General features: G+C 46.3%; 1 protein-coding gene across 2 annotated transcripts; it reads left to right on the top strand.

The window, feature by feature from the left end:
- The first annotated feature begins 532 nt into the window (after window positions 1–532).
- Window positions 533–2,241, top strand: LOC127322054 (uncharacterized). 2 transcript variants are annotated; one of them, XM_051351007.2, is made up of 4 exons: window positions 533–810; window positions 891–1,034; window positions 1,138–1,619; window positions 1,787–2,241. In XM_051351007.2, the coding sequence occupies exons 2-4, from the start codon at window positions 905–907 to the stop codon at window positions 1,904–1,906; spliced, it is 732 nt and encodes a 243-aa protein (XP_051206967.1). In that variant the 5' UTR covers window positions 533–810; window positions 891–904; the 3' UTR covers window positions 1,907–2,241. The 2 variants fall into 2 exon arrangements, with proteins under 2 accessions (XP_051206967.1, XP_051206966.1); XM_051351006.2 differs by having other exon boundaries at window positions 534–1,034.
- Window positions 2,242–16,835: the final 14,594 nt, after the last annotated feature.

Here is a 16,835-nt window from a genome sequence, read left to right as displayed (position 1 = left end):
GGCAGCCGGCTATAACAATTTGCCACATCATTTACAGTCAACTTATAGCTAGCATGTACAATAGTAAGCTATAAAAATGTACTACTTTTACAATACATGATCCACCTTTTAGTCTCACATAGTCTTTTAGGAGCACGTCTTGAAATTTATTTATTAGATAAGAGCTCACTTCCATTCTCTCTCCTAATCTCTCTCTTCCAACTAAGCAAACTTATAATATTTTATCTCTTATAGCCAGCTGACTATACCTTATTGTACTTGCTCTTACAGGAACCACACAAATATTTCAACTTTCACCAGAAATCTGAAAAAAAAACCTCGTGTTTCAAACATGGCGATTACGGACTAGTTTCAGTAATAATGCATATGGCAACTTGGTAGAACTATACAGAACCGTGTTTCAAACATGGCGATTACGGTCTAGAGATGGATGGAGTGTGAATTAAGGAAGAAGTCCCCCACGGTGGTAGGACCCAAACGCCATTTTCACCCTCGTCGCCTAGCAGGAAAGATAAACTCACACACAATCCCCTCCCCTGACCTCCTTCCTCCCTCTGCCTTCTCCTCCCCCGGTGCAAGAAGCCGGCCAGCTCCATGTATGATGGCGATGGCGATGCGCCCATGTGTGTGAGTGCCCACCCAGACCCATATATAGCTTTCTCCCACTAGTAGCTCCTGGATCCCCCGCCCGCAGAATCAATCAATAGGGAGAAAAGGAAGCAAAGGAGGCATCACTTGATCAGCCAGCAAGCAATCAGGGTTGATGCTTGCCAAGTAACAACTAACTATTTTTAGTTGCCCCACACACTGGTATTATATAGCTAGGTCCTAGATCTTCTATAGCTTTTGCTTGTGGTTGCGTCAATCGATTTTGTTTGCCATGGAGAAAGGAGGTGTTTCTTCCATGGATGCCAGCGTCGGCCAGGACGTGTGGGACTGGGAGGTGCTGCCTGACGGACATAGGAGCTTCTACGCCGAGAGCAGGGCTGCACCTCCATCCTCTGGACACGGTGTCGGCCAGGTTCTTCTTGCCGGTAATGATCGATCTGTTTTGCACGGTTTTCTTTAGTGGCATCAGTTTATGATCCACTTGAATTCCACATATATTCTCATCCCTATGATCGATTGCGTTTCCAGTTCCAGATCAAAAACTAGAGGAGCCGCTCCTGCCTCCTCCATCAGAAGCCGATGAGTGCAAAGACATCGGCGTCGTGCCAGCCGAGACCCAAGAAGAGCACACACCGATGCCGCCGGTGTCTCAACTGCTGCTCTCTGACAGCGACGACGGAGAGCAGAGCTCCGACAACGCTAAGGAGGCAGTTGACGATGGCAAACCGGTGGAGGTGCCAGAAGCTACAGCAGCGGATCCTCCTCCACACGAGATCGAGGTCGCCGAAGGAGAGGAGGGGGAGGAAGAGACGAAGAAGGGGAAGAGGGCGCGGCCGGAGTGCGTGGTGTTCAGCGTGGGGAAGCTGCGGGTGAACGGGATCGGGGCGCTGTGTTCGTTCGGGGTTGCGGCGGCCACCGTGTGCGTGTTCCTCGTCGGCGGCAAGCTGCAGCACCAGCAGAAGCAGCAGCACCAGCAGAATATCCAGCTGCAGTTCCTTGGCGATGATAAGGTCTGCTGACTCACTCCCACTCATCTATCTCTCTCGATGCACCTAATTCATCATTTGTTTTCTCTTCTTAATTATCTGCAACTCGTATTAAATTCTTAAACTGTGCTCCACACCACTTAACTTGACTGGTTCACGGTCCTGATCTCATGTGTTGATCTGATCTGCAGAGAATTCAGCAGGTTGTGCAGCAGACATCAAGGCTGAACCAGGCCGTGTCATCCATGATGGGCGCAGGCGCTTCCACAAGGGCAAAAATATCCTTCGGTGGCTTCTACGATGGCTTCTGATCAAGCCGGCGGCAATGAAGGACCGATTCATGTGAAATTCCGGCGAATTCAACCATGACCAAGTAGTGTACATGCTGCTCGGTATTGTGCCAATTAGCAGATACTACTACGGCCTGGCTAGCAGTGGTCGTTATGTATAGCATCGATCGCGTGCTTGTACATAATGCACGCTATAGTGAATGTAAATAATTGGGGTGCTAGACCGTACATGGACAGATGGACTGAGGATGTTAAGTAGATTTGTTATTAGTTGATACTACATAACCTAAGGGACAGTAGCGATTATTTGATTTGTACCGGAATAGGTTATGCTTAATGGAGACGATTACTGGTTACTCAATGCCTATGGCTGTGCTAGTTGCTCAAAGATGCATCATACTTCCTTCGATTCAAGGAATAAGAACGTCCTCATTTTACGTGTTTTTTTATGAAATTAGTATCATTAGAAAGTGTTTTTTAATATGAATCCAAATGATACTAATTACATACTACAATATACACTAGTAGAAAACCTCACATCCATCTAAGCCATTGGTACCGGTTCCCTTACGAACCGGTACCAATGGGGCCATTTGTACCGGTTTGAGGGCTCAGGTGGGCGAGGGGCTTTCGTACCGGTTTGGGAGGGGCTTTCGTACCGGTTCGTGTTAGGAACCGGTACGAAAGGTCTTCGGCCAAAATTCAGACGCGTGGTGGGGCCCGGGCTGGACCTTTGGTACCGGTTCGTAACACGAACCGGTACCAAAGTACCGACCATATCAAAATCGCTTGACTCGTCCGAGCCCCCCTGCTGGCTCTCATTTTTCTCATCTTCCTCACACTCTAAATTTTTCTCCACCTCTCACACACTCCAATAATCTTTATTTTTCTCCACCATTTTAACAAGATTAACGGCATACATCTATCCAAGGGTTAGCAATATCATCCTTCCTTCCGGCGTTCCTAATTTAGCTCAGTTCTTTGGTAGTTTTAACTCGTACTATTTTTGTAGTGCAATCAAGGTGTTCGATGAAATGCCTAAGTTAGTGATTTTATTTTTTTATATGCAATTTGAGCTGAAATTATGGTATGTTTTGTAGGTTTTAATTAGTATCATCCCCGTCCTCACCGCCGTCGATCGCTAGCGTCGTCCCCTAGCCGGCACGGTACCACCTCGGTGAGCCCCTCTTCTTTTTTATAAAAATAACTTAGTTTTATGTGATGAACTTGAATATTAATTAAGTTGGTCACTCATATATCCATGATGTTGTGTACTTAATGATTTTTGATATACATATAAAATGCAGATGAGTCGACAATGGATGTACGGTGACCGGTGCCATCCGAGTTCATTCTTGGCATGCATTATTTTCTCAACGTGGCTGAGGCAAACAGGCGGTCGAATGGTTTCATGTATTGTCCATGTAGTTCCTGTAAGAATATGAAGGATTACTCTACCTCGAAGACCCTTCACGTCCACCTGGCTGGAGAATGGTTTCATGCCCAGCTATAATTGTTGGACCAAGCACGGAGAAAGAGGAGTTATATTGGAAGACAACGAAGAAGAAGAGGATAGTGACAACTATCCCAGCTTATTCACGAAGACGGTGGTAGTAGAATGGGGAAGATGAAGCTGAAGAAGAGCTCATTTTCGATGAGCCGATTTTTGATGACCCGGATGACGATTTGGGTCGGGCCATTCTTGATGCGAAGATGAACTGCGGAAATGAAAAGGAGAGGTTGAAGTTGGAGAAAATGTTAGAGGATCACAACAAACTGTTGTACCCAAATTGCGAAAATGGTCGAAAAAGCTGGGTACCACGCTGGAATTGCCGCGGTGGAAGGCAGAGAATGGTACTTGACAAGGGATTTGAAAAGTTGCTGAAAATAATAAAGAAGATGCTTCCGGGGAGAACGTGTTGCCCTCTAGCACGTACGAAGCAAAGAAGGTTGTCTGCCCTCTAGGATTAGAGGTGCAAAAGATACATGCATGCATCAATGACTGCATCCTCTACCGCGGGAGTACGAGAATTTGAATGCATGCCCGGTATGTAGTGCATTGAGGTATAAGATCGGCGAGATGACCCCGGCGATGTTGAGGGTGAGTCCACCCCCGGAAGAGGGTTCTGCGAAGGTGATGTGGTATGCTCCTATAAAACAACGGTTGAAACGTTTGTTCCAGAAAAAAGAGAATTCCAAGATGTAGCGATGGCACAAAGAGGACCGTAAGAAAGATGTGATGCTTTGAGACACCTTGACGGGTCGCGGTGGAGAAAAATCGACAGAGAGTTCAAGTCATTTTCAGATGACGCAAGGAACTTAAGATTTGGTCTAAGTACAGATGGCTTTAATCCTTTCGGGAGCGAGCTCCGGTCATAGCACTGGCCAGTGACTCTATGTATCTATAACCTTCCTCCTTGGTTGTGCATGAAGCGGAAGTTCATTATGATGCCAGTGCTCATCCAGGGCCCGAAGCAACCCGGCAACGACATTGATGTGTACCTGAGGCCATTGGTTGAAGAACTTTTAGAGTTGTGGCGTGACGAAGGTGTACATGTGTGGGATGAGCACGAACAAAAGGAATTTAACCTACGAGCGTTGTTATTTGTAACCATCAATGATTGGCCTGCTCTTGGTAACATTTCAGGGCAGTCAAACAAGGGATACAATGCATGCACACACTGTTTAGGTGAGACTGATAGTATTTATTTGGGAAACAAGAATGTGTACAGGGCATCGTCGATTTCTTCCAAAACAACATCACGTAAGAAAGAGAGGAAAGCATTTCGGAGGTGAGGCAGATAACCGAACCAAGCCTACCCGCCCTAATGGGGAAGTTATATATGATATGGTCAAGGATTTAGAAGTGATCTTTGGAAAGGGTCCCGGCGGACAATCTGTTCCGCATGATGTTGACGGACACGTACCCATGTGGAAGAAGAAGTCGATATTTTGGGAGCTACCCTACTGGAAATTCTTAGAGGTTCACTCTGCAATCGACGTGATGCACGTGACGAAAAATCTTTGCGTGAACCTGCTAAACTTCTTGGGCGTGTATGGGAAGACAAAAGATACACCGGATGCACGGCAGGACCAGCAAAGTATCCACTAATGAAACAACATTAATCCAGAGAAGTATCAAGGTCCTGCCAGCTATGCTCTTACCAAAGAGGAGAAGGAGATCTTTTTTGAAGTCCTGAGTAGCATCAAGGTCCCGTCTGGCTTCTCGTCGAATATAAAGGGAATAATAAACATGTCGGAGAAAAAGTTTCAAAACCTAAAGTCTCATGACTGCCACGTGATTATGACACAATTACTTCCGGTTGCATTGAGGGGGCTTCTGTCGGAAAATGTTCGAGTACCCACTGTGAAGCTATGTGCGTTCCTCAATGCAATTTCTCGAAGGTGATCAATCCACTTACTCTACAAAATTCTGAAGGATGTGGTCCAATGTCTAGTCAGCTTCGAGTTGGTGTTCCCACCATCCTTCTTCAATATTATGACACATCTCCTAGTTCACCTGGTCGAAGAGATTGGCGTTCTCGGTCTGTATTTCTACACAACATGTTCCCCTTTGAGAGATTCATGGGAGTCTTAAAGAAGTACGTTCATAACCGTGCTAGGCGAGAAGGAAGCATCTCCAAGGGCTATGGAACGAGAGGAGGTCATTGAGTTTTGTGTTGACTTTATTCACGACCTTAAGCCGATCGGTGTTCTGAATCGCGCTATGAGGGAGGCTGCGTGGAAAAGGCACGCTAGGAAAGAAATCAGCAACGTGTATGGACGGACATTCTTTCACTCAAGCACACTACACAGTTCTACTTAATTCCATCTTGGTGGCTCCGTACAAAGAGGAACACAAGGAGATCTTACGCTCTAAATACCGGAGCAACGTGAAGATTGGATTGATGGAGAACACATGAAGACTTTCGGCGGTTGGTTGCAAACACGTCTCATGAATGTCACCGATGACGAGCAGCTGTACTTGTTGGCCAAGCAACCATCTTCTACTATATCGACTTTTCAAGGGTACGAGATTAATGGGAACACATTTTACACTTTCGCCCAAGACAAAAAGAGCACCAACCAAAACAGTGGTGTCCGCTTTGATGCGAGAAGATGGCAATGGGAACAAGGTCACATATTATGGGTACATAGAGGAGATATGGGAACTTGACTATGGACCTAATTTCAAGGTCCCTTTGTTCCGGTGTAAATGGTTCAACTTTGAAAGACGGGGTACGGGTAGACCCGCGATACGGAATGACTACGGTGGATTTCAAGAATCTTGGGTACGACACCGAACCATTCGTCCTAGCCGGTGAAGTGGCTCAGGTTTTTTATGTGAAGGATATGTCTAGCAAACCGAAAAAAAGGAAAGAAAGGCAAGAGGACACATCATACGATGAGCCAAAGCGGCACATAGTTCTTTCAGGAAAAAGAAACATCGTGGGAGTAGAGGACAAGGCAGACATGTCGAGAAGATTATAATAAGTTTGACGATATTCCACCCTTCAAGGTAAAAATTGACCCAAGCATCATCTTAAACAATGAAGATTGTCCATGGTTGCGTCGCGATGAAGAAGAAAGGGAAACGAGCGAAGAAAACTCAGAAGACTAGCTAGCTACATATAGGGATCATAACTTGTGTATCTCAATATGGAAATCACTTTTGTGTAATGATGTTCTTGTATGTAAGATATTAACAATGGAGATGGTTGGCTTGTTTTACTAGTTAAGTCACGCGGGCTTGCGGGGAAATTTTCCGAGGCGGAACTTCCGAATATGCCATATATAGGGCATGTGCACCAAGGGCATATTCGAGAAGTTCCGCCACGGAGATTTCCCAACCCTTTCCGCAACATTGTTAGAGGAGATGGAGTCTTCCACGGGCTTGCGGAAAAAATTCCGAGGCGGAACTTCCGAATATGCCATATATAGGGCATGTGCACCAAGGGCATATTCGAGAAGTTCCGCCACGGGAGATTTCCCAACCCTTTCCGCAACATTGTTAGAGGAGATGGAGTCTTCCACGGGCTTGCAGGAAAAAAATTCCGAGGCGGAACTTCCGAAGATGCCATAGGGCGTGTGCACCAAGGGCATCTTCGACAAGTTCCGCCACGGGAGATTTCCCAACCCTTTCCCCAACATTTGTTAGAGGAGATGGAGTCTTCCACGGGCTTGCAGGGAAATTTTTCCGAGGCGGAACTTCCGAAGATGCCATAGGGCGTGTGCACCAAGGGCATCTTCGACAAGTTCCGCCACGGGAGATTTCCCAACCCTTTCCTCCATCCATGGTGATGAAACTCTCCATCCATGTTGGCTTGTTGAGCTGCTTCCCATGGTGTATCGATGCTCCTTTTATAGGCAGAGCGTCCTTATCCTGCCGACAGCTTTAGTACCGGTTGTAGACACGAACCGGTACTAAAGGTTACCCACGCGTCCTTATCCCACCGACAGAGCGTCGTGCGCTACATACTTTATCTCATCGAGCAGGGCGTCCTTATCCTGCCGACAGCTTTAGTACCGGTTGCACCCACCAACCGGTACTAAAGGTTACCCACGCGTCCTTATCCCACCGACAGTTTTGTTACATGACAGAAAAACACCTTTAGTACCGATTGCACCCACCAACCGGTACTAAAGGTTTGCCTCTGTCTTCCCGCCTATTTTCTTCCCGCGCTTTCCACCGGTTCCCGCCTCTTTCTTCCCGCCATTTTTTCACTATATATATGTAGGCTTAGCCACCATTTACATATCACATCTAGACTCATATCTGCAAACCTCATCATTCTCTCCCATGGCTTCCATCGCATCTCTAACCCCCCGGGAGGCGGAGGCGCTTTGCGCCTCGAACTACCCCTGCCCGCCGGGCTACCGCGTCCCGACCGGCTGGTTGCTAAGCGTCGGAGGCGTACCGGTCCCTCCAGTCCCTCTAGGTGTGGCGCGCGAGATGGCCATCACGAACCACTACTACTTCGAGCTCACGCCAGAGCAGCGGAGGAATCCCCAGTGGCATCCCGACTACAGCCCGACTTGGGAAAGCTTCTTCATCAATCGGCGTGAGAGGGCGCTTTCCAGGCATGAGGAGGGCGGTCCGCCTCCTTCGAACTTCAATGAGGCCGGCCGTCGGCTGTGGTGGCGCGGCCGGACTCTCCAGGGCGTCATGGCCTACCGTGGCCCCCGCTGCGCTACCCTCGGTCCCAGCCCACGCGTGCTCACCCGCCGACCGGAGAGTACCGCGACCCCGATGCCCGGCGACGATGATGACGGCGACTATGACGACTACAGTGGCGACTACTACAGGGCTAGGCACGAGTATGACTGAATGACTCCAACAGTAGAATTTGGCCATGTATCTTTAATTTTCAGTTAAACTATGTATTTTAATTCGAGTTCAATCGTAATAAAATTTTATTCCCGCCCTTTCTTTCTCGCCTTTTTTCTCCCACGCGCGACATTATGGCGGGAAAGTTTCCCGCGCGACATCGGGGCGGGAAACTTTCCCCCGCGGATGGCGTCGTGGCGGGAGTAAAGAAAAGAAATAGATAAGAAACAGAAATGAAAAGGAAAAGAAATACAAAAAATAAATACTCCCTCCGTCCCAATTTAATTAACTTGGGGAGGGGAAAACGTTCAGAAAATCAATATTACATTTTAGTCCTAACTAATTGAAAATATTGATAGCGCACTCCTAGTTTGTCCAGATCCACCTCGCCGGGGCCCACCACCATCCGCCTGCCCGGCGCCTTGGCCAGCGGCGTCGTGCCGCGCGCAGCCGGAGCAATGGCGTTCTCGCTGGGCCGCGCCGCGATCGCTGCGTTCCGCCGGAGCGCGACGGCCATGGGGGGAGCGGGCGGCGCCTTCCGTTGCGGCGCGACGCCCGTCGTGGGGCTAGGCGGCGGACTCCGTCCGAGCGCGACGCCGCTGGTCGGATCCGGCATTCCCAGCGCGGGGAAGCGGGAGAGGAGCACCACCAAGTCGCAACGCATCACCGCTAATCCGGGGGTTAACGAACGCGTTCCAATCCCGCGAGCGGAGCATGGCCGATCCATCCAATTCCAGTCCGCGGAAACCAATCTCACATACAACGACGGTGAAACTATGATCCAGTAGCAGGCAGAAAATGGTAGGGGGTTTTGCGCAAAATTACAAGCAAGTTAATTAAATTGGGACGGAGGGAGTAGAAAAGAAAAGAAAAAGATAAGCAATAGAAAAAATAAAAAGAAAAGAAAAGAAAAGCAATAGAAAAGCAATAGAAAAAATAAATAGAAAAGAAATAGAAAAGAAAAGAAAAAGAAACAAAAAAGAAAAAGAAAATAAAAGAAAACGAAACAGGAAAAGAAAAGAAAAGAAACAGAAAAGAAAAAGAAACAGCAAAAGAAAAAGAAAACAGTAAAGAAAAAAGAAAAACAAAAAAAACCCTTTGATACCGGTTGGTACCACCAACCGGTACGAAAGGTCTTTCGTACCGGTTGGTGGTACCAACCGGTACCAAAGGGGGGTTCGGCTCGATTTCACTTGGCCGCGAGCAAAAATCCCCAAATTTCCACACTTCACACTTTCCCGCAGACGACGCGCGCGAAGACGAAGCTCCGGCCGCTAGCTCGCCGTCGCCGTCGTCCACGCTGTCGCCGTCGACCGCGCCACGCCGCAGCAGGCCGTCACCGTCGCCATCACCTTCGTCCACGGCGCCGCTCCTTTCCGCGCCGTCTGCGCAGGTACGTGCGCCGCCCGGCCCGACCATCGCCTCCCTCCCCTTCTCCGGCACGTCGCCGGCCGCCGATGCGCCGCCGCTACGCGCAGCCGCGCGCTACGCGCAACGCCGCGCGCGCCACCGAGACCGCCGGAGGCCGGTCGTCCGCGCCACACGCTGCCGCCCACCACCGCTCGACGCCGCACACCAGGTGCTCGACGGAATGCAGCGACGAGGGCGAGGACGGCATTGAATGGGCCGGAGGCCTTCGCGGAGATCCCGCTCGCCATGTCCCTCCTGGACCGCCTCCCGGCGGCGCGCGCCGCCGTGCTCTCCGCGGCCGGCCCCCACTTCTGCGCGGGATCGAGCTCGGCCGTGCATGACGCCTGCGTGGGCGCCGGCGTGGAGCTCGTGGCCGCCTGCGACATCCAGTGCTGTTGTAGGTGTCGACGTTGCCGGTGTTGGCGTCGGGCTCGGCGGACGCGTCTCCCTTGTGCGGCCAGCCGGTCTTGGTGACCATGACGGGGACGTTGGCGGACGCGTCGACGACCTCCTTGTTGGGAGGGAGCGGGCGGAAGAGCGCGTAGTCGAGCGGGATTACACCGTTGGAGCGCATGTAGTCGTAGTAGGGGTAGACGTTGAGCATGAGGGGCGCGCCGCCGAGTGTTAGGGTTTTTTTGGTGGAGATGAAGTGGAAGGAGAGGAGCGGGACGGCGAAGAGCGCCACGAAGTGTGGTGAAGTGTGGGGGAGTGTTTTATTTAGGCGAGATGGCAGCTCTGGTTGGACCATCCCTTGTTCCGTTGCTTTTATCCCACGCCGCGCGCGCGCTCTGGCATCCGAGACGGCGAGTGAGTTGGTGACAATGGCATTTCGCCGAGCAGATGCACTGCATGCGCCGCGACATAGAGAGAAGAGCGAGAGGACGAGCGCCGAGTGTTAGGGTTAGGGTCTGTAGCGGTGCCGAGTCCGTGGTTAGGGTTTTTTTGCTTTCTTCATTTCAATTGTTATCCATCTAGCAATCTGTTATATGATCATTACATGATGAATGAAATACAATTGCTTTCTTAATTTTGCAGTGACATTGAGGTATGGAGGACGGCACCTTCGTCCGAGATGAGGAGGGGGAAGAAGCGGTGCAGCGATTGATCTATGAGAGTGCCCGTGGTCCGGAACCCGACGATGGAGATGACAACGAGTACGCCGACTTTCTGAATGATTTTGGCGAGGGACTTGAGTCTGAACAAGTTAGAAAAGACAATGAAGTGTCCATCACAAACTCCGGCGAGGTGTATATCTATGTATCAATTAGTCTGTGTTCATCCCTAGATGCATTCATTTATTTGTATTGCACTTATTAACGAATAATTTTTTCTTTTAGCCTTCTGGATCATCGAGCAAGTCTGTTAGAACAAAACGAGGCCCGACGCGGGTGCTAAAGGGCGAGGGCAGGTTAGCCCTCACGAGCAACTCTTTTATGCATTTTCTTTTGTCGAGCAGCGTATGGCAAACTTTCATCAAGGAAGATACGTCCCGTGAATGGCCACCGAAGCTGCGATGGCGTGCGAAAGTAAGTAGTACTACCTAGGTCCACACACCTTTCAATTATCATACTTGACTATTGTTTGATTGAATTATATTCTTGTAAAGAAATGCCCGCAACAACCTCCGGGGACCGATCTCTGTGGATTCTTCGTTTGCGAGTTCATCCGCAGAATTGTCAACGAGAGAACGAATAATGAGAGAAATAAAGAGGTACAAAAACAATCTTCACAAATTTGTTTTGTTATCATAAGTTGTGCCGAGTTTCAGTAATAGTTGTTTCATGTATTCATTTGTATCTTATTCTTTTATAGTTGGCAAGAAAGCGGAACAAGCTCTCAATCGATGACCGCTTCATAGCAATAGGCGAGGAATTGGCGGGATTTTTCCTTCGGGACGTCATACCACCACTCGCAGAGCACCACAATGAATGAAGATGTACATGTTACATATATCGTTGACTCGAAGAGTACCACTATGCTACATGTAATAGACATATATAGAGTACGCCTCGGAGAGCACCACTATGCATGAAGATCGATCTTCATGCATAGTGCTACTTAATTTGCGATCTCATGCAATAACATGTGTGTTATATTATATGCACCAACTTGCTATGCATCATCTTGATCTTCATGTACTACCTAAACCCAAACGCGTTTCTGGTGCATCGACGCGATATGAATCAAACCGATATCCCTAAACCTCTCCGAAACCCTAAAAAGCCAATTCTCTGCCGCGGCAGAGATTTGGGAAAATTCCCTGCCGCGGGGGGAACCTTTGGTACCGGTTCGTATTACCAACCGGTACCAAAGATCCTCAGCCCTGAGCTCTCCTGGTGGCCCACGTGGAGGCCCGTTTTATACCGGTTCGTAAGCAAATAGCCGATGCGAAAGGGGGGCTTTAGTGCCGAATAATTTGTACCGGTTGCAAAACCGGTACGAATGGCCCTCTGGAACCGGTATAGATGACCGTTTTTCTACTAGTGATAAGCAAGATTTTATTGCTCAATTTGTATGGTCAAATTTTATCTTGAAATACGCGTGCGCCTTATTCTTTGGGACGGATGTAGTAGTATCTTGTGATCGACTGAACTCCGTGTCTATTCTCTGCCTTGATGCACCTACTAGTTGACTTACCCTAAAGGGAAAAGTACTTCATCTAAAACAAAAGATTGAAAATTTCGTCAGCACTTCCACTCGTGTGGACGACATTTCTCGAGATGAAGACTCGATTAGATTAGTCATAGTGGAAGTAATATAGAGTAGTAAGGCTGGTCGGGTAGTAATTTAGACTAGTAACCTATGTCACGTTACTAGTCTAAATTACTACCTTCATAGTGGGCATGTATTGTGTTATTTTATTATGTTGTATACTCATCTTGTTTTGGATGTGTGATATTACACTAACATAGCTAGTTACTACATCACTCTCTTTCTTCATTTATTCTCATGTCAACAACATGTATTAGGGTGTGTGTGATGTTACTACCTATGTTTCTCCCAACATGCATATGTTACTTACTACTTTATGTTACTACCTTCATAGTGGTTAGTAACATCAAAGTAGTAGAAGTATCATAGATGGTTTCATTAATTAGCTTCTAGACTCATTGTATCTTGAAAATGGCGATGTTACACTAACTACTTCGAACATATGCAAATTTATCTACTTTGATGTTACTCTATCATCCTCTCTCCTCATTAACTCACTATCACGTAAATAAATTTGCTGAGTTGGACAAGTTATTTCTAAAGTTACTTGCACTATGAGTAATCTTGGGCCTCGAGGTCATATTAACATCTTGACTTTTATAGCATACCAACCGCTACGGACCACGAAACCATGACGAGAGGACAAATGCATGTCATCTTACTGTAGTACTAGTATAAAAGAGCTAAATACACCCGGGTCCCAATACTTGTCCACTAGGTGCATTTTATTCCCATAGTTGTAAAATGGGTTTCAGTACTTCCAATAGTTATAATGCGGACAATTTTTGGTTCGATGCGTTGAGAGCTTGACACGTGGAGAACCACACTAGTTATTGACACATGCGCGTTTTGTAGAAAACTCCTATATTTTGCAATTATTCTGAAAAAATCCCTCCTGTTTCTAACAGAGAGAGCACACCCAACGACGAACAAATAGCAGCGGTGCGGGATGAGCGAGCACTGGTGTAGGACGAGAAGGAGGCGATGGGGGATGAGCGAGCGACAATGCGACCAAAGCGAGTGGAGGCGCAGAACGAGCGAGAGAATGGGATCGAGGGATAGGGAGAGGATTATAGGTGAGCATGATGTATCAGCGTCGACGGAGTGTGGGGATATGATTCGAACATGCAGTCTTCAGGTCATTAGACTGATAAGCCAACCAATTCCTCTACTCTGATCTCTCTTTCCCTCTTCCCACCGGGTTCCTAAGTAAGGACATTGTGGACCGGGAGGTCACTGCGGAGGTTCTCTATACAGCTACCGTAAGCTTGCTTGCTCTCCCATCTTATATGCGTGCTCTTCTATTGGTATGTGTGTGCTCATTGTTAGTACCACTAGTGTTAGTTAGTAATTGGATCTTAATACATTAATGGCGTACTAGTTATTGTCATTAATACATTGTTGTAACTCTGGCACGTAGAAAATGGACACAGTACACAATAGTTGTCCTCTGGACTTGCCTATATTTCTTTTTGGTAGGACACTGTGAATCTGCTCCAATTGGGTAGTTGATGGGGCAACCAAAATTAGAGAAAGATCAGAACATGTTTGTTTGCAGCAGTTCTGTACAAGATAAGAATATGTTACTGAAGCATAAATGCCATGAGCTTGAATTTATGATAAAGAAGATGAAAGAAGATAGTAAAAATCTTGAAAGGCTTCGCAAACAAGAGATTAGATGGAGGGAGAACAAACAAGGATTAGTAATAGCAGTGTGTGTGCAATGATGTATATTGTAGTTCCCTCACAGCAAAGAGTTTTGTGTGAGTGACTTAATGATTTAGTGGCAAAAAAATGCGAGCTTGCATTAAAGATTGTAATGATAGTATGTACTTTATTGTGTGGTATCCATGAGCTTTGGTGATTATGATATGATAGCATATGATATATGCATGATAAGTGAGGTTCCCTACTTGTTTTACATTAATTTATGGGCATTTGCAACAAACTTCCCTTTCATTTTTTTAATGTTGCACTACATGAAACCGCTGGTTTGCTTATTTTTGAGTTTCAAGCACCTTACGACATCAAATTGAGCTGGATTTTTCGGAACATCATTTTCAGGAAATATCAGAAGATGAAAAAAGGAGCAACATAAGAGGTTCCTGGGCCTCCAGAAGAGGCCCACGCCACGGGCTACCATGACAGCCTTGTTGTGGGGCCCACCTGCCGCCATAGACCCCTTTCGCCTCAGTTTTCATGCCAACCGATGAGTTTTGACCTAAGATTATCTACAAATATGATCTCCACCGCATAGTCGTGAGGAGGCATTTGCAGACAGTGAAATACATGAAATAGAGAAGTCTTGTGAAGATTGGGAAGGAAACACCGCCAGAGTCGCCCCCGGTTTCTCGTCCATCTCCATCAACACCATCACCATCGACGCCATGATGAAGAGGGAGTAGTAAACCTCTAGACTATGGGTATGTGTAAGTAGCTTGTATCATCTCTCCTTATGTTCTTCGCTAATTAGTATTACATGAGCTACCTATCATGATTGTGATCATCTATGTATTGTTTTGATGGTGGATCATTTGTTATAAGATGAGTAATAAGATGCAATAAAGTATTTTGTGGTTGATGTATTGATATATGGATATGTTACCCCATTCATGCATGCTATGTTCTCATGGAGCTTGTATGCAAGAACAAGAGAGTGGTCTTTCTGGGTTATCCATGTCCATCGATTTTACCCATTTTTAAAATTTGTTTCATCCGTTGATCCAGATCGATACCATCCAGATCAAGCTCAAGAATGGAGCAGATGTTGTCAGGTTGTTCTTCATATGTCCTTGGTAATTTAAGATGGAATACTTTAGCCTTTTCCACATCTTGGGATGTGAGGTTATCTAACCCCTCATTGACCTTGATGATTTTTTCTCCGTGGTACAGATGAGGGTTTCATCTGGACTTCCACTCATCCAATATGAACACAAATCCAGAAAGGAACATGAACGTAAACATAATATACTGAACACAAATCCAACAAGGATGGCGTTTCCTCTTAACCTAACATATGGGGCCCACTTTTAGTTCACATGGTAGAATACATGCATTCAAATAGGCCAGATCGATTCGGAGCGAGTCACCACAACCAAAGGTGAAGTAACATCCAGGTCAACGCTCACCATCCGTATGGAAGCGGCGGAAGAACCGGTTGCAGAGGAGGCAAAGCAGCAAGCGGAGATGGTAGCTGACATCAAGTCGATCTTGGTAGTCCTCTCTGACTGGAAGCCCAAGGTCATTTGCATCGCCGACATCCCCTATCATACAAAATAAACCTTCCTCAAATTCATAACATGGGTAAGCTAACTTCGCACCAACAAGTTTATGAATTTTGTATGAAAGAAAGGGATATGAGTAGCGACAGCTGAGGGACATGAACGATGTGGTACATTAAGTGTCATAAATATAAATAATGTTACTGGGAAGGATGAATCAGTCGAAGTTAGAGTTATGAGAAAAAATGAAAAGAAGAACTCGGTTAACAACAACCGCATTTCACCCGGATACTATGTCTACCGGTTCTGATGAAAGTGGACAAGTGAAAGGCGAGGAAGCTGAAGATGGATATGGCTGAGAAGTAGAAGCTTTCCTGATCATAGTAAATGTACCATATCTCCTTCACCTATTGATCTTACCATCCCTCGAGTCCAAGTTTCGGGATGGTGCTAGGCTAGGTCATGTTTCCCCTTAACAGGATCTTCTAGTTCTGGTATCCCTAAAGAGCATTTCCTAGTATGTATTTACTAACCTGAAACCATAGGAGCCGCATTTAGATAGATATCCTATAAATCTATTTTAATTAGCTTTGAAATTCCTTGTGTGAAATAACTCATAAATTCATTGTGCATGTTATTTGGAGCAATATAGTATTATGCATGTGAAAGTTACAACAATATGTGTGCTAGTATGGGTTTGCCTTTCTAATGATTACTTTAGTAGGGATAAACAAATTATGTATTCTACTATTCATCTAGTGACATTATGGGTGGCCTTGCTAAATCCACTTCAGGTCAAAGTTCTTAAGGCAATGCTCTGTCTAGTCTTAAAATTGGTTTGATAAAGTTTTCTTTTCCAAGTGAGTATTAGTGAGATGTGTTGCATCTTCCCTATGCTAGAACGTGATACCCACATGAATAATTATCAAATTACAAAATACTACATGATATCACTCATTGCTTGTTATTAAGTGCTATATTCACACCACCATGTTTATGAGAAAGGGATCAAGGGAAACCATGAACTCCGTCCATTTTAAACTATAATAAACACATTTATATTTAATTTACTTGAAGTTTTACTTTCAACACTTCATTATTTCGAAAATACAAAAATATATTGTTCACTTATACTTGTTTATCACTTAAATTTTATATTACTTACACAGTGTTGTGCCTGATAAACACCTCGGTGGAGTTCGGACACAGAACTGTTTCTGTTAGTTGATAGTTTGGTTGTAGATGATTAAAACAAGAACTGAACTTTTCCCTAAGAGTT

This window comes from Lolium perenne, chromosome 2 (genome assembly GCF_019359855.2).
Source record: "Lolium perenne isolate Kyuss_39 chromosome 2, Kyuss_2.0, whole genome shotgun sequence".
Classification (NCBI taxonomy): Eukaryota; Viridiplantae; Streptophyta; class Magnoliopsida; order Poales; family Poaceae; genus Lolium; species Lolium perenne.
The sequence above is the reverse complement of the archived record's forward strand: the minus strand, read 5'-3'. Positions and strand labels throughout refer to the sequence as shown.

Coding starts and splice junctions, on each gene's coding strand:
- LOC127322054 (XM_051351006.2), top strand. CDS start 881: ATGGAGAAAGGAGGTGTTTCTTCCATGGATGCCAGCGTCGGCCAGGAC. Junction 1,035..1,137: donor CGGCCAGGTTCTTCTTGCCG/GTAATGATCGAT, acceptor TTGCGTTTCCAG/TTCCAGATCAAAAACTAGAG. Junction 1,620..1,786: donor AGTTCCTTGGCGATGATAAG/GTCTGCTGACTC, acceptor TCTGATCTGCAG/AGAATTCAGCAGGTTGTGCA.